At 47.0% G+C, this 23,482-nt stretch overlaps 1 protein-coding gene across 1 annotated transcript in view; it reads left to right on the forward strand.

Annotated features, from left to right (window-relative positions):
* Positions 1-23,482, forward strand: part of HSF5 (heat shock transcription factor 5) — a 1,208,320-nt gene that overhangs the window by 862,539 nt on the left and 322,299 nt on the right. The window contains exon 5 of the mRNA XM_085649733.1: positions 8,929-9,106. Within this exon, the coding sequence (XP_085505859.1) occupies positions 8,929-9,106 (178 nt within the window). The remainder of the gene's footprint in view (positions 1-8,928; positions 9,107-23,482) is intronic.

The following is a 23,482-nucleotide window of genomic DNA, read 5'->3' on the forward strand; positions in this document are numbered from 1 at the left end:
ACAGATATTATATTAAATAAAATAAAAAATTATTTTGAAACAAATATATTTATTTAGAAATTATTTATTAACAAAAAGATGAATTATTACATAGATTTTGTCTATTTACTTCCTACCCTATAACACCACACAACTCACAACCCACATAAAAAATAAAAATAATTGCATAATTAACCTAATTAATTATCAATTAAACAAAAATAATTAAAAAAACAAATTTAAATACAGAAAATGTAATTAACTTCCCAGCCTTTACACCCATAGTCCCCACACCCAAAATTAAACCGTAAACAAATTATTAAAAACATTTTAAAAAATTGCTTAAATAACTAATAATATTTAACAAATAATTATAAAGTAAGTAAAATTAATTTACTTCCAACCCTTCACCCCTATAAACCCAAAACCCATACACAAAACAAAATTAAACAATTACCCTAATTAATGATCAATTAAGTAATATTAATTATCAACTAATTATTAATTAATTAAAAATATATTATTTCCCGCCCTTTACCCCTAAAAACCCCACAACCCGCAACATTTCCATATTTAATTGTCAATTAATTAATTAATATTAACAACTAATTATTAATAATTAAAAATAAATTACTTCCAACCCTTTACCCCTATAAAACCCATCACCCGCACCTAAAATGAATTACACAATTACCATAATTAAATGTCAATAAATTCATTAATATTAATTAACAACTCATTTTAAATTAAAAATAAATTACTTTCCACCCTTTACCCCTATAAACCCTGCAATCCGCACCTAAAATACATTATAAAATCACCATTATTAATTATGAAATTAATTAATAATAAGAACAACTAATTAATTATTATTTAAAAAATACATTACTACCCACCCTTTACCCCTATAAACCCCGCAACCCACACATAAAATTTACCCCAACAATATTTAAAATACAATTAACATTATAAAATCTCAATTAAATAAATATTAATAAATAAAAAATATTCATTAATTTATTATAATTAAAATTCTTCCCACCCCATTCATCTATAAACCCACAACCCGCTACGGAACTAACAAAACATAGAATTTAATTAAAATAAAATTATTAACTACAACAAATTTAACACATATATTAAAAAAATATCGAAAATACTTATACAAAAAAAATACAACACATGCATTTAAAATATGTACTAAAATACATAACGCTAATTAAAAAATCTATATTTTAAACAACTATATTTTTGCAAACAATATTAATGACTTCTACATTTTTAAAATCAATACTTCTTACCTTAAAGTCGATATTCTTGACCATGATATTCTTGCTGTCGATATTTCTGTGTCATGATATTTAAAACTCGATATTAGTGTAAGTCGACATTTCCAACCCTTTATTTTGACTGAATACTACTACCGTTCCACTCTTCCATTCACTCAGGCACTATATATTCATTCATCCATTCAGCCACACACTACCCATGCACACATGCAATCACTACGTTTGCACTCATCCAATCACTCAGGCATTACTTATGCACCCATAGATTTACTCAGGCACCACTGCTGCACTCATTGTAAAATTCATGCACCAGTGGTGCACTCATTCAATTATCCATACACCAATTATACACTCATTCCAACATATATACATACTGAATCTTTTTTAACTGTAAAAGGCAGTTCCAACAGGAACCGTTTGTTAGGTCTCACCTGACCCAGCGCATGCGCTGGTCTGGCGAGACTTATTGAGAGGGCTCCAAAAAGTGCTACCAGGCCAGCCTAGAGCTACAGTGCATGTGCGCGGGCGCGCGCGCCGCGCTTTACCGCGGTTACTTTCACTTTTGTGGCCGCATGGCCACTTTGAGGTTTAATCGTGATCGCAATTGCGATCACTTTCACTTTCGCGGCCGCTTTGCATAGCCAATAGGTCTCACTTTTGGGACCTTATAAGTATTTAGTTATGCAACTGTTGCATGGCTAAACACTTATAAGGTCCCAAAGGAGAGACCTATTGGCTATGCCAATGATTGTTCTTTAAGTCTTTTGTAAAGTTTTAACATTATTTTGTACTTTTTTATAATAAAAAAATGGCAACTGGGACAGCAAGAATTGAATAAACGTGCACTGAAAAATGTGGAAAAGATATAAAAGAGGAAAATAATTTGCATGAATGCTGTTTTGCAGCATTGCGAATAGCTGTCTGAGACTGCTCACCAGCACTTATGGCAACACTACAGTCCATGCAGTACATGGCCATTCTTGATATCTCTGGAGCTACATATATTGCAGTACTCTGCACCTCAGAAGGGTGTTTTTGACCAGGAATTGTTACTGCAGCCACTGAAGTAGATGGTCCTCCAGCTTCCCACTGCTTGATCGCCAGTTGGAGATATTTTTTATGATGTGTTTATAGATGGTATAACATGAACGTTGTCCCACATGAATATTTCTTGTTGGTCCCTCTAGACAGGGACTTCATGCAGATTGAGCATTGCACAAGTTTGGCAGCTGATGGGAGTGTAAAAAACTCCCATGACACATTGGCTCTCTTTTGTGGAGGTACCTCTTCTTCCACATCTTCAGTGTCCGTCTTCTCCACATCCTGGTCCAGCTGTTGTTCCTACTGACCATCATTTCATTGCTGTGTTGCCATTTCAGATATAAAAAAAGACCAAAATGTTTGCACAGCTATACTAAACATGTGCACGATACCTCTACATATACATTTCAGAGTTGTTGAAAAACACACATTATTTGTGATTATCAACTTCATTGCAACTTCCGCTATCTTTGTGGAAACGGATAAAAATCTGTTTGGAGTTGATTATTCTGGAAACTCACTAGATAAATACGAGTTTGAAAAGTACATTAATAAGGTTCTACTTTTAAATATACTGTAGAATTGTTTCTGTATATGTTTTACACTTTGTATAAACCACGAGCTCTTTGCGACTACTGATGTCATCGCGATGACTTCGCTAGTCGCGAATAATTTTTATTTTTTGGGGCGGTGAAAAGGTGGCTTTCTTCTAAATTGATCATAGAAAGAAAAGTCAAAGGAATATTATACTAAGGTGCCGATCACGATCCGGCAAATAAATTCCCCGTACGACTCGTATCCGGTCTTTTTACCGTACGAATCGTACAAGTGCCGTACAAACTGCCAATTACGATTCGCATGGGAAAAAGTCCATACGAATCGCATTGGGAATTATTCCCCACACGTCCTCGGGTCGGAAAATGTGTCCGTCACGTCCACGGACGATTTACCGTACAAATGTGAAAAGTGAAGTCCGACCGCGGAATTACGATCCATCCCGTGCGTCCGATGTTACAACCGTATGGAAAAAACACCGTCCGCACCGAACTTCCATAGCAACCATGGAGACATGTGCCCGCATACGCGCCGAACACCCCCCCAGCCCCCGTATGTACACGCCGACCCCCCCCCGGCCCCCGTACGTTCGAGTCGAACCCCCCACCCAGCCCCCACCCACCCCCGTGTATGTACACCTGTGTACGTGTCGAACCCCCCGTGTATGTACACCTGTGTACGTGTCAAACCCCCCCGTGTATGTACACCTGTGTACGTTCGAGTCGTACCCCCACCCGTGTATGTACACCTGTGTATGTGTCGAACCCCCGTGTATGTACACCTGTGTACGTGTCGAACCCCCCGTGTATGTCCACCTGTGTACATGTCGAACCCCCCGTGTATGTACACCCGTGTACGTGTCGAACCCCCCGTGTATGTACACCTGTGTACGTGTCGAACCCCCCCGTGTATGTACACCTGTGTACGTTCGAGTCGTACCCCCACCCGTGTATGTACACCTGTGTACATGTCGAACCCCCCGTGTATGTACACCTGTGTACGTGTCGAACCCCCCCGTGTATGTACACCTGTGTACGTGTCGAACCCCCCCGTGTATGTACACCCGTGTACGTGTCGAACCCCCGTGTATGTACACCTGTGTACGTGTCGAACCCCCCCGTGTATGTACACCTGTGTACATGTCGAACCCCCCCGTGTATGTACACCTGTGTACGTGTCGAACCCCCTGTGTACGTGTCGAACCCCCCCGTGTATGTACACCTGTGTACGTTCGAGTCGTACCCCCACCCATGTATGTACGGTGCGTACCCCCAGCGCTACGCCCGGGTACGAGTCGGACGGAGAAAACGCTCCGACCGACGGTTCATACCCGGTTTTTACCGGATCGTAATCGGCACCTAAATATTTAGGGCATCATTAGGATGGTGGCATCCTGATTTTGAAAGGGACCACGTGCCATAAGTGCGGCTTTCCCGTGCTGGTCATTAGCATGCGCCCGCCACACTTTCAGGCGCATCCTGCATTCTTGACATTGCGACGGGCGGTGCATTCAGCACCGCCCGCCGAAAGGCCAAAAAGACATGTCGTGCATTTTCATGCACAACGTGGCAGGCACCGTGCGGTGCCTGCCATGTTGTGCATGAAACTGCAGGGGGGTACCATAGGTACCCCCCATGTGCACCACCCATCCCACAACTTCCTGGGGGCCCGCTACGGGCCCCCAATAGTAAAGACTGCAGGCAAATCCCAGCATGCATTATAATATGGATGGCGGTGTCTAACAGACACCGCCACCATATTAAAACCTTTTCCGCCCAGTCAACTCATCGACTGGGCGGAAAACCGGCGACCGGTCTTTCCATCTTCCTGGGTCCCCCCCGCCATAGTAATATGGCGGGGGGAGTATGGCATGCGGGCGGGGAAGAATATCGGGCGGATCGCCACCGCCATGCGGGCAGTGGCAATCCGCCGGACATTCTAATGGGCCTCTGAGAGTTGAACTTTATTTAAAAATGTCTTTCAGTCCATCAGTGATGTCATTTGGGATGTCATCAGTGATGTCATCAGTGATGTCACTGACCTTGTCATCAATGATGTAATATGTAAGGTCATAAGCAGCGCATTGTGGAAATGCGAGTTATAGTTCGCTCGGCTACCTATAACTGCTGAATATATATATATATATATATATATATCTCCTTTGCGGGGGAAAGCGTCAAGGAACGCCCCTCCAAGTGGGTAGGGGCTCGTGACGTGCGGATGCCACTGCACCAATATGCCAACTATAACTGCTGAATTTCTCTGCTTTTGTACGAGTAAAACTTGAGCCTAACTATAATGTCCCTGTAACCTTTGTTTTTTTCAGTAAAAAAAAAATATATATATCAAGATCGCGGAGGCGATCGAAACGCGTCTGGGGCGGACACTTGTCTGCATAATTTATGGAGCAAAAAATCTTAACTTGTGTCCATAAACCCGCCTATCAGGATTTTTTTGTTGAAGTGGTTGCCTGTTTGAGGTCCGGACCTGCTGTTTTCTTCCTCCTTGCATTTGGAAGATCAGGACTGTTGTTTTATATATATATATATCTATCCATCAAAAAAGAGCGTCCATTTGAGGAGCCACAGCAGAAAGTTGAAAGCCTTTATTGAAGGAAAAAAAGCAGCGCAGCAGACAACAGAATAACTCCCTTCAAAGTTGTATACCCAACGCGTTTCGAACAATGAAGTGTTCTTGCTCACTGGCACAGTGTCCTCCTTGGAACACCTTGGTAAGTAAAACAAGCTCTGCCTCCGTGAATGAGTGCAACTCAGCATGCTGGAACCTGTAGTTCTCCATCGTATCACCCCAGTGGGTGCCGCCAAAATCAGACCAGTGTTCCACAGTAAAAACCCCAGTGGGCAAAGGAGACTCCTGTATGTGCATACCTGCATTCGTTCAAAATCCCCAAACAGCCTTTCTGTTGATATGTTGTTCAGTGCCTTGTATGCATGCATGAGAAATTCAAATTGGCAGCGTTTGTGTATCGCCAGCCAATGGAGTTCTCGGAGGCGAGGCATGATATTGGTGCACCGTGAAGTCTGGTGCACCGGGGAGTCTGGCTGCGGCGTTCTGGATAGTCTGGAGGTGGTGGAGGAGGAGGTGGTGGGAGTTCCGGCACAGAATGCATTGCCACAGTCTAGTCTACTGGTGACTAGGGCTCGAGTGACGGTATGCCTTGTTTTCTTGGGGATCCATTTGAAGATTTGTTCAGCGAATGCGTAGTATGTGGGAGCGGAAGGAGCTATCTGCATTCACCTGTAAGGCCATGTTGAGTTTATGTGCATGGTTAGTAGGTGATGGTGTTTGGCCAAGCTCTGATGGCCACCAAGGGAAGTCTCCATGGAAGTTCTTGTTCCCGAGGATCAGCACTGTTTTGTCCGAGTTGAGTTTCAAGTAGTTGATTTTTTTTCCATTCTGCTACACACATCATGCATTTTGTGAAGTTGGATCTGGCCATGGTGTACTTGTCTGACATTGAGAGGATGAGCTGGGTGTCATTGATGTAGGACAAGGTGCTTTCAAAAAATTTCCCAGGGGCCAAACTGTTTGGTGCCTGGTGTGTCCGAGGGCTACATTGATGCCAGCGAGGTGGCGGTTGGGCGAGGGAGTTGAGGTAAAGTGGGTGTAGGGGAGGCGAAGCATATACATCAAGTAGCTGAATAGAACAATGTGAAACCAGAAAATCTGGGATAGAAGGACCTTGAAATGCATGGCTTCAGGATCTGCACTGGACAAAACCTTCTCCTATGTTTGATTTAATAAACTATAATGTTGTTCATGTATAATAGAAACCCAGGCCACCCAAATAGTGCACATAACAATTGACTTGCCTCTGAAGTTTACTATTTGCATTGGTGTCAGGGCAGAGCTAAGAAATAATGGGACCGATTACGATGGTGGAAGGACCGCCACCGCCGGCCATGCGGTGGCGGTCCTTCCGCCATCGGATCGCGATTTTCTCCCCGCCACATTACGATGGCGGGGGATCCAGACTGCGACCATAGCGGACGCAAAGATCGTCTGCCACGGAACCTAGCAGGCACCGTCCGCCAAATTAGGATGCTGTCTTCAGCCAGCCTTTCTGTGGTGGCGAAAACGCCATTGAAAGGCCGGTGGAGATTGGCTTTGGGGGCCCGTTGCGGGCCCCCCTTGTGTTGGGGGGAGGTGTGGGTGCACTGAGGGGGTACCCATTGTTCCCCCCTATATTTCACTGCACCAAGTGGCAGGCACCGTGTGGTACCTGTTACGTAGTGCAGTCAAATGCACAACATGCATTTTGAACATCGCGGTGTGTGCTCCAGTCAGCAGCACCCGCCCCAATGTTAAAGTGCAAAATGCGACCGCCATAGTGACTGTCGCATCCTAATTGGGTGTGCGGGACCGCCACATGTATTGCAGATGGTCTCGGTCACCACCACGATGGTGGACGGACTCCAGTCTGTCCGCCATCGTAATCGGCCCTAATGTTTCTAAATTCATGTTTGCATTCTATCACTTTTAAATTAATACTTATAGATGCACTGATATAACCAGTTGTACTAAATAAACTTTTGGAATTTTGAAAAGACTGTCATATTTTTACACTTTTGCTGCAAGGTGTTGCTTAAAAAATTGTAATTTAAGGTAAAGCTGTGCAGGACTCCCTTGTTACATCCTTTCTTTAACACCAATTACCATTAAGTAAATGCTTGCCTGTTTATTTAACATCTTTTTATTGTTAGTGATGAACTGAGTAAACCACAGCCCAGTACTCCTGTTGACGAGGGGACTACACGTAAAGGTCAGGGGGGCCGCATGCGGCCCCCGAACCTGCACTTTGAGTATCAATGGTGTATGAGATGCTGTGAGATCTGATGATATCAGCGAATGGTGTCATGTACATGTTGAATAGGGTGGGGCTGAGAGATGATCAGGTCTTTGGGCTATGATGCATAAGGATGGACTCTGATTTGCTGGGTTCCCCCTGTGAGGAAGGTACAAATATCAATTTGAGGCCTGGAACTTGGATGCCTTTTACATGAAGTCTTTTGATGAAGCTGTAGTGTGACACAGTGTTAAACGCAGCTCAGATATCCAGCAGTATGAGGGAAGAGGTTTCTCCACAATCTAGAAGGGTGCGGATCTCGACTCTGGCGGCAATGAGTGCTGTCTCCGTACTGTGGTTGCGTTGGAAGTAGGATTGGGAGTGGTTGAAAAAGTTGAAGAGTTCCAGGTAATTGGTGAAATGCTGGTTTATTGCTTTCTTTATCACATTAGCTGGGTATGGTAGTAGGGAGATGGGGCGAAAGTAGCTCAGTACGTTAGGGTCTTCTGACCGTTTCTTGAGGAGGGCCGTGACTGCAGCATTCTTCCAGTCCCAGGAAACATTGCAGACTCGATGGAAGCGTTGAGGATGTGAGTGAGGAATTTGCTGATCACAGGTTCTTCTAGGTTGTAAATGTGATGTTGACATGGGTCCGGGATCAAGGAGTGCATGGTTTTCATTATAGAAGTGGTGTCTTCCTCTGTGAGTGTTCTCCAGTTGGTTTGATGTCCCATCGAGTGGTCGGTGTGCAGCTTGCTGGTAATGCTCTCAGGGTTCGGTTGTTTTTTGAAGTTATTATAGATCTTTTCAATTTTGCTTTGAAGTAGTTTGGGGGGTTGCCGCAGAGTTCCTGGGAAGAGATGATGGATTTGGCAGAGGCTTCTGGGGTGGTGAATTCCTTGATGGCAAAACTCTCCTTGCCACTGTTGGAGCTAGCTTCAATCCAATTTTCGAGGAGTCCTCCAGGCGTCTCTCAGGAGGTGGTGGTAGTGCCTTAGGGTAGCCTTCTAGGTTGCTCTGGTATTGGCAGTGCAGTTTTACTTCTATATAAGGTTGTATATCTATGGAAATAGCTTCTTTTCAAGTTTTTCTTGTAAAAGGAAGAAATATAATAGTTCTAAAATGTAAATCAGGTATTGATTTTCTGTTTCATGGTTTGTTTGACGTATATCTGTCATTTTGGACTCATTTCTGTTTTAATGCTATGAAGTAAAGGGTGAACAATAAATGGTGCATAGCATAATATATTTATTTCAGGTAGATCACGGCGTAAAGAATTTGTCTGACACTTCAGATCCAACTTTCCCAGAAGAGCAGATCGAATTCTTAATATATGAGGTGACAACAGGTGCCAAACAGGGAAAAGAAGCAACCGCCTCACCTCCAGCCCGATGCAGAGAACGGAGAGGCTCAACACAGCAGGGCAAGTCACCTGGTAAGAATGATGTACCTTGTACCGAATTGCTGCCTCAGTCTGTGCCTGAGATATTTTTGCGAAAACTGATAAATCTATTTGAAATAAAGTAAATAGAAAAAGAGCTAGAGTAAGAAAACACAGTAGCCTTGGAGAATTTTGCTGAACATTTATTCAAGGAGGTTTGATTCTCATACACAGCTAGAACCTGTTCTGTCCGTTTATGAGAAAGACATAACAAAGATGATTGTATAATTTGTATTTGGTCGTTGTGCTGTCACCGCCATGCACTCTTGCCATAAACTGTTCCCTTAAAACGTCCTTGGCCACAGCCTCATCCCTTTTATGTCATAAAACCTTTATCAAAATTTATACATAGAGTGCATCTATGTAGGTGTTTTATTGCCAAACATGTTTCTCTACGTGCAATATCTCTTTCCAATATTTGTGTTTGAATTAGTGAGGATTTTAGATGTAACATTTACTCTTTAAAAAAAAAATAGTGTCATTATAATGAATAACAAAGCTACATGAACCCTAGGCTGTAATGCTGTTTTTTAATTCTCACTTTGCAAAGACAAAACAAACATTAACTAGACTGTTTATTATTGCATTGAAGATGTAGGAAGGTGGATATCTGACTATGGTTACCCCCAACTTTTTGCCTAGTGTCTAGCTGGTTTTTCGACTTAGTTGGCCTGAGATCCTGCCATTCAGGGTCTCAGGCTGTCTGCTCTCTCTTTAAAATGGACTCCATGTACCCTAGGTACATAACCAATTGGTAAGGATCACCTTATTGGACCCTGTACAGTGTACCATAGGTACCCAGGGCATAGGTGTACCCTAGGCCTCCCAGGGGCTGCAGCATGTATTATGCCACCCCTGGTCTGGCCTTCCAATCAGACACAACTGGCTGATCACTCAGCTGGGGCAAGGTCGTGTAATCACCCCTTGCTTAGATATAGTATGCCTATATCTACCCTTATATATAGACACATGTGTACCTATCAGTCACTCCTATGGCAGGCCTTAACAATCCTGGAGGCAGAGTGCTTGGTAACATGTGAGATGGTGCTCTAGCATGAGCTGAGCCTGTCTGCAGCTTTCGGAACCATGTCCTTATAGCTGTTCTATGATATAGCCTACCATATACTCTTAAAGTACCTTATAATCTTAGACGGTTATGGTAACTATGGTTTGGCTTTATCAAAACATGTCGTGTAAGGTGTCTAACACTCGGGAATAATACCCCCATGCCATTTCTGGACATGAGAATATTATTCCCCCCTTCTAGAGGGAAAGACATGTTAAAATCATACTTCAACTGTTAGCCTCTGACCAAAGCCTCAGCATCACAAAATGGATGCTGCTGCCACGACACAAGTCTGACCTCCTGCAGCTGGGAGTGATCCCAGCCAGGGAGGCCTGGACAATAGGTTTCCTGCTTGGGGAGGTGCTAGCACCTCCCCAGACAGCCTTTAGTGTATTGGGGCAGGGTGGGCTGAAAGGAATGAGACATGCCTGGGGCACACAAGGTGTTCCTTGCATAGTCCAGTTCAAACCGGCGCTGGGGCACTCCAGCCCCAGCTCTGGCGCGAAACTGGACAAAGGGAAGTGGGTGTAACCACCCCCTCCCAGGTCCCACCCATAAGGCGTGACCTAGCAGGTATCCCAGCCCCCCAGATTAGTATAAGAGTGGGAGTTGGGCCTCAAGACTTTAGATTATCCTGAACCTGCAAAACTGAACAGAAACTCTGGACCTTCGACATTCGACGAAAGAAGAAGACTGAAGAATCTCCCTTGTAGCCAAGGAGTGGCTACCCTGTGCAAACAGGCACCATCAAGTGACTACCCTTTGCTTTGTGAAACGTTCGACGAGGAACCGACTGCAGAGCCCGACCAGAGCCTTGATTTCCAGACTTCTCCGACCCTCATCCACATCTGCAGCAGAGCTGAGATCCGTGGAGGCGACGAGCGACGTGGGACCGGCTACCTGGGAAAAGTGGCTAGTAACTTACAGCGCAGCTTCTGAGGTACCCTCGAAGTTGTGCACCGGGGATTGAGAAGCCCCAACCCCAAGCACCATCTGCACCGAAGATCAGCCCCCCACACTCCACGAGTCCTGCGTGGGGCCCTTCAGCATTTTCCTGCTTGCCGCGTCTGTCCGGTTGCTTGCCCGCTGGCTAGTGGCCTCTGTGACGACGCTCCCTGAAATCTTCTGCGCTGGTTTGGCTCCTCCAGACTGGCTCCCGCTTCTCTGCAAAGAAGAAGCACCCCAGACCTTCCTGGTCTGCACCAGAAGCAAGTCCCTTGTTCTTCGTGGGTTCCGCTTGCCAAGGCTTGGTGAGTCCTAGTCCAACTTCGACGCCGCCGACAGCAAGAGCCTTCGTGGGACAGCTCGCCTCCTGGTCCTGGTCGTCCTCGACGCTTCCTGGTCCTCCTGGCTGCAGCGACAAGCTTCACCTTCACCTGCAACTCTTCACGACATCGCCTGGTTCCTTCCTGGTTCCACGTGGTCACTGGCTAGTGACCTTGACTCTGTCCCCTCTGCTTGCAGGTTTCTTCTCTTCTTGATCCCAGCCTTGGGATCCACCGGACACTCTTCACTGACTGCCTGTCAGCATCTTTCTTCAGGCATCCATAGGAGTCGACGACGAAAACGACGCATCTTCACCCCTATGCACCCGCAGCCTGTGGGCTAGGTAACTCAGGTACTCCGGTGCTCATCAGGATAGTGACTATCCTAGTGTCTAGTTTTCAAGTCTCAACTTCCTAGCTACTCCGGAAGTGTCCTAAATCTATCTATTTCTAAACTGTAACATTGCTATTGACTTTTACGCATTACGCGTGAGTGTTTCCACTCTGCACACGAATCCCGTGGGCCTCCCACTTCCTAACTAACGCTAGTGTAGTGTAGCCCCAGCGATTCCCTAGGCCTAGGCCTATTCTATTTCCGTGACAGTGGTTCTTATACCACTTACTTAGTATATGGTTTGCGTGGCCCCTAGGGCCTAACTGTATTACTTACCTGTGTGACTTACTGTATGCATTAATAAGACTGTGTTGTACTTACCTCTAAACTCATAAAGAGTGCTGAGGGTTTGCTTAGAATAAATACACTTTATTTTATATATATATCTGTTGTGGTGTCCTTTCATTTGGTATTCAAGGGATTATATATGGTATCACAGCTGGCTTCACATGCCATTCAGAGTTTAGCCTAAGACTGCTCTTGTCCATGCTACCACTAGGATAGCTGGTCTATAAGGTTGACTTTACAACCAATCACCATAAGGGTATTTGGACTGATATAAGGTGTACACTATAACTAGTGACATCATACATCAGGCCAACTTCTCACAGAAGATACCTACTATGTAGAACTAAGATTACAAATAACATTTCCTTCTGCATTGGAGGATTTTCACTGATATTTTTACGCACTGAACTAAATAGCAAGCTTATACCAAAAACATGTGGTTGTCAAACAGCAGTAAAAAGAACAGTTTACTGACAATCAGAGTCTTATCTGAAGAGATTCATAACAGCAGCTTGGTCCACTAAATTGTTAGCTCTTAAATCCTCATATAAAAACTAGGGTTTAGTGAAAGTGTGACTAGACGTCTGGGCAGTTGCCATTTAAATCTTTGCTACTGGGAATACCTTACCCAGGCTGCAGTATCTGCCTTTCCTAATGTAGAATGAATTATAGGTTTGCCAGAAAGGAGTTTGTTGGCTGAAATCATATCAAAGAGCAATGCACAGGACAACCCAACTGGCAAAGGATTTCTTAGAGAAGGCCTTGCCAATACAGAGAGGGCCATAAATGACAAAGAGCTAGTCAATATTGTGTAAAATTTAGAGGACCGACTGCTTACCGATTACTTACACAAAAAAATCATCAATAACCGGGCAGACCCACTTGACCGACTTAGGGCGCTCTGGCAGACAGCGGTTGGAGAAATGGACGACCCTGACTGGCGAGAGGCGATGGTATCGCCTAAAGAGGTGGCAATCTCCTTTAGACTGCGGCTGGTACCGTTTAAAATATTACACAGGACCTACTATACATGGGTAATATTGCACAAGATGGGAAGAACTCCAGATCCATACTGTTTGCGCCTCTGTGGCGCCGTAGGTACCTATTATCACACTTTGTGGGAATGCACTAAGCTTACACCATACTGGGCGGCAGTGATGGGGATCATCATGGAGGTTACTGAGAAGCAGGCCCCGCCTGAGCCTAAATGCTGCCTCCTCAACGTCTGGGGACCAACAGACCTTAATCACGGTGAACGTCAGTGGGCAACAACAGGCATGATAATAGCCAAACGAAATATAGCACAAAAATGGGGGGCAGGCAGTAAACCTACTTTACAGGACTGGTGTAGAGATGTGGATATAGCCATGGTAGCGGAGAAGGCCACATTCATTCACAGGAAATGCCCCATAAATGGGGAAGGGTGTGGGGCAAATGGAACGTATATAGAGGGAACATCTGTACACCTCCGGGGTTGGATCAAGACTCGGACGAGGACACATAATATTACCGCAATCATATAAGTGCTATGGTCTTTGTGAAACTGTATACCGAATGACTGTATGTGTATGACAACATGATGTTAACATTGTCTATGTAGATCTTTTGTTGTTTCAATAAAACGTCTTTTTTTTTAATATATTGTGTAAAATTGTGGTCCTTTCCAGATAAAATCTCAAGACTTTTCTGACATCAAGGTGCCGATTCCAATCCTGTAAAACCCGGGTACGAATGGTCGTACGCAGCGTATTCTCCGTACGACTCGTACCCGGGAAATCCACCTTACAAACCAGCAAGTACGATTCGTACAGAAATACAATTTCCGTACGAATCGTACAAAACTACGTACGGTTAAAAAATACCAACTATTCTGATCCGGGACAGCGCGAATGTGACGTCCCTACGGATTTAGGCAGCGTTGTACGGACCAGCAAGTACGATTCGTACCTACAGCACTCCGTACGGCTCTTTTTTTACGGGAGCCAAAAACTGCCGGAAAAGCTAAGTACGCTGCGATGCACGATGAAAAGGGGGCCCGGTACGCGACGTACACGCCATCAACCACATCGTACGTGTCATCATGTACGGTGCGTACCCCAACATTGCATATGTATGGTGCGTACATACGCGCTGTCGGGGTACGCACCGTACATAGGCCAAGAGTGCGTATGTACGGTGTGTATGTCTGGAGCCTCCCCTCCTGCGTATGTCCGCACCGTACCCCAGGCATACCCTAATCCTCGCGTATGTACAGGCCGTACATACATCGCGTATATACGGGCCGTACAGACATCGCGTATGTACGGCCCGTACAGACATCGCGTATGTACGGCCTGTACATACGCTAGGATTGGGGTACGCCTGGGGTACGGTGCGGACATACGTGAGGGGGGGCGTACGACTCATACCCCGGGCACAAGTTTACCCGGGATACGAGTCGTACAAAGTTTGCTCCGTACGAGACGTTTTCCATACGCTTCTGTATTCGGAACGCCGGTACGGATCGGACTTGTGCGCTCGGACTTCAGTATTACGAATCGTACATAAAACTGTCCGGGTACGTCTCGTAGACCTTTTCCCAATACGATTCTTATGTATTTTTTACCTAAAAATCGTACTTCAGCGGTTGGATGGGACTTGTACGATTCGTTCGTAAAAAAATACGGATACGAGTCGTACGGAAAAATTATTTCCAGGATCGGAATCGGCACCCAAGAGTGAAGAGAGGAGAGGGATTCTCTAGTATTAGATCTTTCATAAATTCACATGCTTGAATCATTCCGTCAACAAAGTGTGAGTCCTGCTGTATAACTAGAAAGCAGTATAATGTTAAACATAGTCTAGAAGGGCTAGAAAACATTCACTCCAGTATCCTATCCACATCATATAAAAATAATCAAACTCCAGCTAGTCAAGTTGGGTTGCAGCACCCTATAGAACACTCCCCTCAGAGGCTTGCTTCCCACAGATTTTCTACTACACATTGTGTGATGGAGTCCCCATGAGCTCTACTAGATTTAACCTCTACAAAGGCTACTCTGGATATCAGAGTCTACTAAAAAAGGACTTTTCAGGCCTTGTGAAACATATGGAATAAAAATGCTTCATTCAGAAGATCCACATAAGGGATGTATTTACTGTCTTCATCCCTCCAATATGGTAAAAGACTCTACAACATCTGCCATACCTTTTCTTCTAGGACCCTAAAGGGAGTTCAAGGGGGGGGCTCCTTGCTCTTCATTGTCCTCGGGGCCTTCACTCTGTCCCTTGGGCCTTAATGTTAGAAGGTACCTTGTGTAACTCACTTTTTCCAGTGTTTCTTCCTCCCTGACTGCCTAGTGAAGAATAGATGTATCCCAATCCTATATTGCGGCCACCCATAGTATTTTCCCAATCAATCATGGCTTCCTCCTCTTTCTGATGTCATTTCCTGGGATTTTTTGTATATAAGGAGATCAAAACTGCTTTACCCTTACGTCACAATGCTTCGTCGGTCCTGTTGAGGGATACTTCGCTTCCTAGCTGTTTCCAGAGTCATGGTTCCAGTCCTGTAGTTCCTTCTTGGTTCCTGTCCTGCTCCGGTTGCTGCCGCTTCCTGTATTCCTGTTTCTTACTCCAGCATTTTTCCACCATCTGGAGATTTTTTGCCAGGTTGCATTTTTCTTCCAAATAGGGGCTTTTAATGGAAGGCACTATCCACTCAAGCGCTTCCTAGATTTTGCGCTTGTTGGCTATCAGAAGGGTCGCCTATACGTCTGGAAAACCAAGGCCATGAAGACCTCGGCTATCTTCTCTCATCAGACTCAAAGGTCCTCACCCTAACGTTGGTCTCCTGAGCCTGGAAAGCGCACTATCAACTAAAAAAACATCTAAGAAGACAACATCACTGGCATTGAGGGTCACATCTATCATTGCATCGTTGACAACAACTTCATCTACTTATATGACCACCTCAACTACAGCAACGTACCGCGACAGCAGGAACAACTACACTGTCGACAAAGAGACAGACAATTACACCGCTGACAACAAGAGCAGCAACATCGAAGAGGAAATGGCCGAATACATCGTCGACTACATCATCGGCAAGGGATAAAATACCCTGAGGGAAAGCGAAAACAATATCATTCCCATTAATGCCTGAGCATACTTCCCCCCAGTAAGATATCACCTCTTGCTCCAAGTCATTTGTTGAACGAGGACGATTCAGATAAGGATGAGAGGCCTTTTCCTTCAGAATTAAATGTTAATTATCAAGAAGTAGAGGAAGGTGAGGAATATTTAGAGGGGGACTATTACTCTTCTCAGGCAGAACAACGTGCTATTACACCCATCCAATGTATGGATCATTACCAACCTTACACTGACAGCAGTTTCAAGTGAGCATCATGCCGGTGCCAAAAGCTTTAGCTGAAGACCTAAACCTCATGTTGGAGAACTATTATAAAAGGTTCTAGAGCCTCCAAAGTATACATCACCTAGACAACCATTTAGGTCTCTGCAATCTACTCATGTTCAACCAATTTGTCAGCAAACGCCTCATAATTTCCCAACTCAACATACACATAAAAGAACATCAGGGTCAAGCCTTGCTATTCCCCCAGTGGATCAGGATATGTTCACTGATGAAGAAAGAGAAGAAGGTGAAGTACTGGAGTATCGAGATGTACCTTATGAATGAGATGACTATTTAATCTCAGTTTAATCGCCACCTGAACCACAATCTGTGAATTCATTTCTTGCTTACATTAAAGGATTCCACAATCAGCTGGAAAGAGCAGCAAGGAGTTCTGAATTGCCAATGCCTGCAAAACAGTCAGATTGTATCTTTTATGCTTTTAAGGTGCCTTCTAAGAAGTCAGTAAGAGCAATCCCTATAGTGGATTTTATTTGGGAGGAAGGCATTAAAGTCATGAAGAATTCGGCAACCATCACTGTGATCTTGTCTGGATTAGTCAAAAAATATAGAGCTCCGTAAAATTCACCAGCTTATTTGATTAGATACCGAAAACCAGATTTGATGAAAGAACAAGCTGCCTAATGCTAACTGAAAAATCCTTCCACACCCTTCTCTACTCCACCTGATAGAGAGGGTAGGCAATTTAACAATACAGGAAGAGGTTTCTCTACTATGTCGGTTATTATGGTTAGAGCAGCCAGTTCCATAGCTATTCTTTTTTTTTTTTTTTTTGAAAAACCTTTATTGCACAGAAAAATTCAATACAAACATGGGCCTACAACCACCAGGGCCGGCCGCTAATATATACATGTTCAACAACATCAAGGAAGCAATGGGCCCCCTGGGGCTCAGCCGAATTGACAAAGTACGGAGTGCACCTCAGAAGTTATCCGGATACATAAATTTTAGAAATACAAACAAAAAAGGAAAAATAAAATAACACCAAAAGACAAGGCGGAAACCATCGAATAAGAGGCGTCTAACCACGGCTGGGTGACCACACAGTACCAACTCCACCCTCGGGTGGTCAATGAGGATGATCAAGGAGGAGGTGGGGGCGACGAGAGAGCCACAACCATCTACAGGTGAAATGCAATAGTCCGGGAACCTCAGAATCAGGGGGACAAGGCAGCATCAGATGAGTCCACGAGGGGGGGTGTGCAGATGTTCCCACGGTACGCATTCCACTGGCCCCAAATTCTATCCCACGCCCCCGGCTTACCCCGGGCCACATACACAGTCTTCTCTCTGCACATGCACCAGTCCATGTTCTCCTTCCATACTGACACGGTGGGAGGCCGCCGGGAACCCCAAAGCTGTGCGATGTCCCTCTTGGCAACCATGTTCCCAAGGGCCGCCCACCGAGTCTGAGCCGCATTATAATCGTTAGGCTCCCACACGTTCAGCACACATCGGCGAACCTCAGGCAACAGGGCGACCCCAGTGACACATTCCATGACAGCATGCACCCGACGCCAATACTCCGCAACCTTACGGCACTCCCAGAGAACATGGAGAAAAGTGGCGCTGAGCCCACAGCCGCGCCTACAGAGTCCGTCTTCAGAGAAACCCATCAGAACTAAACGAGGGCCCGTCACGTAGACACGGTGGAGAATTTTAAGCTGGACAAGACGGAGACGCGCGGGTATGGCCACCTCCTTAGGGGAGGACAGCGCAGACTGCCAGTCCTCGTCGTCCAGTTCCACCCAATCCCCGATCCACGCCTCCCGCAGACGCACGAGGAGATCCGCCCAAATGTTTATTAGTTTTTTATAGATAAGGGAAATAGTACTGTCGGGCAAGTGACCGTCGAGTATGCGGTCCTCGAGTGGCGAAGACACAGGGACTGCAGTCCCCGCCCCGATGGCCGAGAGCAAAGCGTGGCGAACCTGAACGTACCAAAAGAACTCCCTCTCACTCAATTCGTACTCACTTTGCAGCGCAGCGAAGGATTTAACCGCACCCTTCACCCAAAGGTCACCTACTCTGCTGATGCCAATCGTGTCCCAACGCTCGAATCCCTTCGTCGTCCAGAGGCTTCCCAATCTTTCAGACGCAAACAAGGGGGTCGCGCCCGTCAAGCGATCATTCCAGCCCATGGCCACATTCGCAGCCTTCCACAAGCGTACTGCAATCTTAGTGGGACCGGTTAAGGTCCTCCTAGCCGATCGAGAGTAAAGCGCTCTGTTAAAGTTGCCGCCAGGCAACAAAAATCTATCTATTTCGAAAGCCGGATTCGGACCAGGTGAGTACGTTGCATGGTTAATAGCAGATAGCTGGGAAGCCCAATAGTACCTCCTGATGTCCGGGAGCGCGATGCCCCCGTCGTACCAGGGGAGAGTCAGTTTTGCAAGAGCAATACGTGCACGACCGCCCCAAACAAGTCTCCTTTGTAAGCTCTCTACTTCCCGGAAGTAAGCCGCCGGAATAATATCAAAGGAGTTCTGAAGTGCGTAAAGAAATCGGGGAAGAGACATCATTTTAAAAAGTGCCGCACGACCGAGGGGAGACAAGGGAAGCTTACGCCAACGGGCCACGTCTAACCTCAATCTCCGAAGTGGAGAGAGGAGATTATGCTCGTAGCGGACAGCAGGATCCAATGAGACATACACCCCCAGGTACGTAAAGCCGGAGCTGGACGCCTTAATGGGAAAACGAGAAGGCAAGAGAGGAAAGCCGCCGGATATAGCATAGACACAAGATTTGGACCAGTTAATGATCAAACCAGAGTTCTTGCCGAAGGAAGTGAGAATGTCAAAGAGCACATTGAGTAACTTACGTGGTGAGGTGAGGTACAAGAGAATGTCGTCCGCGTACAACGAAACACGATCCTCGAAGCCAGGGGCCCACTGGATCCCTCTTATCGACGGTTCCCAACGGAGCCAAGCAGCGAGCGGTTCCAAAGCTAACGCGAAGAGCAGAGGAGACAACGGACACCCCTGCCTAGTGCCCCTCCCAAGAACAAAGGGTCGGGAAACCCTCCCGTTAACGACCACCTGTGCCAGCGGGGCAGCGTATAAGAGTTTAACCCAATTGATAAATCCCGCCCCGAAGCCAAACTTTGCCAGGGCGGCCCAAAGATACGGCCATTCTATCGTATCAAAGGCCATCGTGGCGTCCAAGGAAACCAAGATGGCCGGCTCTGAAAGATATTCCGCCCTTGCAAGTACGCCATGTAGGCGCCGCAAGTTAAGGGCCGTATTCCGGTGCGGGATAAAACCGGATTGGTCCGGATGCACCAGATCGCAAATAACAGTAAGCAGGCGGTTCGCAAGAACCTTGGCAAGGATTTTCGGCTCTGCGTTCAGCAGAGAAATAGGCCTATACGAGGCGCAGCGGTCCCGAGGCTTACCGTCCTTGGGAATCACGACTATAGTGGCCAGGCGTTGGTCATCAGGGAGAGAGCCGAGTTCAAGCGACTCCGAGAACATACGACGGAGAAATGGCGCAAGTTTATCCGGTTGCAGTTTACAGAGTTCAATCGGGAGTCCGTTGGGGCCCATAGCCTTGCCTGAGCGAAGGGAACGAATCGCAGTTGCAATCTCGTCAACCGAAAGTGGGCCATCCATCTGCTCACGCTCCTCCACCGACAAGCAGGGCAAAGCAATATCCTTCAACAAGTGACGAGAGTCAGCCTCATCTCTAGTAGACACCGGGGAGTACACAGCACAGAAGTAGTCCGCAAAACACTCCACAATCTCACCAGGGTCAGTCACACTCACTCCCTCCGACGTCTGAAGCACGGGGACCACTCGATTCACTCTCTCCTTCTTATCAAGCCAAGCAATCAATTTACCCGCCTTATCCCCAGCATCATACAGTCTACCCTGCTGTTCCCTATACATTGTCCGAGCAGCATCCGTAACAAGGGACTTATATTCGAACTGCTTCAGGTTGAGGGCATGGAGCCCGTCCTGAGTGACACCCGTCTCCAAGGCAGCCTCCAACCCCGACATCTCAGCCTCCAACGCAACCACCTCCCCGTTCTTAGCTTTCTTGGCCTCCACGATCAGGGATAGGGCGTGTCCTCGGAGGACCGTTTTGAAGGCCTCCCACAGGGACACTGAGGACAAGACGGACCCCTCATTCTCCAGAAAATACTGATCAAGCGACTTAATGAGACCCTTGCGAATCTTGGGGTCACGCAAGTACCAGGGGTTAATGGGGGCGATCCGCCCGGCGGATCGCATCCTGGTATCGAAGAGGAGCCACAATGGGGAATGATCGGAAATGCCCCGGGCCAGGTGCTTAACCTCCCGGACCCGGGTGGTCTGGGCCGCGGGCATTAGAAAATAATCTAGTCTGGAGAGACTCCCGTGGGCCCCGGAGTGGAATGTGTACTGACTCTGTGTCGGATGTATCAACCTCCAGCAGTCCACCAGACCAAAAGTGTCCAAGAACCCGCCGAGCCACGCCTGGGCGGCAGAGAGGGCCCTGGGAGGGTAACGATCTAACTCGCCAGAAATCACGGAATTAAAATCCCCACCCACAATCAGGAGACTATCAGGAAGTTCAAGTAACATACGACCCACATCAGAGAAAGTGGAGGTCTGGAGGCCCGGGGGAACATAGACCGAAACCAATGAAAGAGTTTGCCCCTCCCACCGCCCAGTCAAAGACGCATAGCGCCCTCTATCATCAAGAGTAACTTTGTCAAGCGGGAGGGAAGAGCGCAGCAAGATGCCCACCCCTTTGGAGCCAGTGGTGAAGCCAGAGTGTGCGACCAGTCGGTAGCCCCCCCTGTTCATAGCATGACATACATTTCCCACCAAGTGCGTCTCTTGAAGAAATACCACATCAGGGGCCAATCGACGCAAATATTGCAACACAACCCCACGTTTGATACGGTCCCCCAATCCGTTGACGTTCCAAGACATCAGTTTCAACCCGCCCCCCCCCCATCCCAACACAAGAAGCTGGAGTCCCCGGGCACGCAGCCAGACACTTGAAACTGAAAGAAAACAATAACACCGCCTCGAAAAGAAAAAACACACAACCCATCCACCACTGCCACCCTCCCACCCCCACACCATTGCCACCCCCCCACCCTGCACCCCTGCGGACTATACAGCCCCCCCAACTTGCAGTGTGCCTGTCGCCCTAACAATCGCATGCTACAAAAAGACCCTAGAGGAGGAAAGGGACCCGTCCCCGCCCGCACCCAGACGAAACATTAATAGACAAAATATACAATTGAAGTAGAACCTGGCTGAGCACAGAAGGAAATGTCAAAGTGGAGGGCCAAGAATTATTCCTGCAGAGGCCCACCGCCCTCGGCACCGCCAGTACGCCCAATTCGGTCTCCCGGTTCCGGCAGGGAATCCAACCAGTCACTCACTGTGTCGGGGCGTTCAAAAAAGAGAGTCCGATCTTCATATTCCACACGAAGCCTGGCAGGGAAAAGCATAGAGTATTTGATGTCCAGATCTCGAAGACGGCGCTTCACCCCCTGAAAGCTCATTCTCTGTTTCTGAACGAGTTGGGTGAAGTCCGGGAAGAGGTTGACGGAGGAATTCTCATATTTAACTGGGCCGTGCACCCTCGAGGCCTGCAAGATCGCATCCCGGTCTCTGTAATGAAAAAGTTTTGCAATGATAGGCCTCGGGGGAGCGCCTGGTCGAGGCCTACCGCCCGGGACACGATGGGCACGCTCCACGGCGAAGAACTTGCTCAGGCCTGAAGGAGGAAGATGATTGAGGATGAGATCCTCGACCATAAGGTCCACCGGACGATTGTTGGAAGTCTCCGGTACACCTATGACACGGATATTATTGCGTCGTGCCCGACCTTCGAAATCCTCCAGCCGCCGGGACATCGCGTCGTTTGCAGACTTTAGATCGCCAAGAGTTGCCTGGAGGTCTGATACATCCGTGACAAGAGTGGATGTCCTCAAGTCCAGCGATTGAACCCTCTCGTTAGTCTTAGAGAGATCCGCCCGGATTAACGTAACATCAATGGCAACCGTGTCAATTTTACGGGCCAGAGCCTCGTACTGCTGGGCGATGGTCTCCCTTATGCCGTTGATGGCGCCCATAACGTCCTGCAGCGACAATTCCGTGGGGACGGACGGACCCCCACCGGAGTCCTCCATGACGGCACCCGCCGGCCCGGGGGTCCCTTTAACCTGGGTATAGCGATACATGATGTTACTCTGGACTGGTCCTCCACGCAGGGATGTCTTGGTCTTCCGTTTCTCGGGATCCCCCTTGCCCCCCATGTTGGGCGATGCTCACCGGTGGGGTCCGCCCGGACCGATAGCAAAGGGGCACCAGCAAATCAGACACAGACTGTCCGAGAGCCCGCTCGGGAGAGTTGAGAAAAAGGCACAAATCAGTCCAGTACCAAGGCCGGAGGACGCCCCAGCCGTGCAAAGTAGCTCCTCGATCAGGACATGCAGAAGTGCAAAAGCGAAACTGAAAGTGGGTGCGCGGTCATTGGCAAGGCTCCGATGCCGTTGTTGTTCAACTACTCCCCGGCCCCACGGTTCACCAAAGCACCGGGCACAGCTTCCAGGTGGGCCTCCAAAATGCAAGACGCTGTATTTCAGGTCTCCCCAGTCCGATTTTCGTTCTGAGAAGAGTTATGGATTCAGCCAAGGTTCATCTTCCAGAATCCGTCCACAAATCCAGGATAATGTCAGGATAAGTTGCGAGGAGCGGCAAGGGTCCGTGGAGCCCTGTGCTCACGCGACCATCTTGGATGCGCGCGAAGCTCCTCCCCCCCTCCATAGCTATTCTTGGTAACTATAACAGACAGATGTGGTCAGGCATTACACCATACATAGATTGTTTACCAGAAGATGCTAAATCTGAAGCAAAAAATATCCTACAAGAGGGTGAAAGAACTTTATCAGAGATAATAGATTGTATGATGGAGATTGGTTCTACAAGATTACATC

This window comes from Triturus cristatus, chromosome 3_2 (genome assembly GCF_964204655.1).
Source record: "Triturus cristatus chromosome 3_2, aTriCri1.1, whole genome shotgun sequence".
Taxonomy (NCBI): Eukaryota; Metazoa; Chordata; class Amphibia; order Caudata; family Salamandridae; genus Triturus; species Triturus cristatus.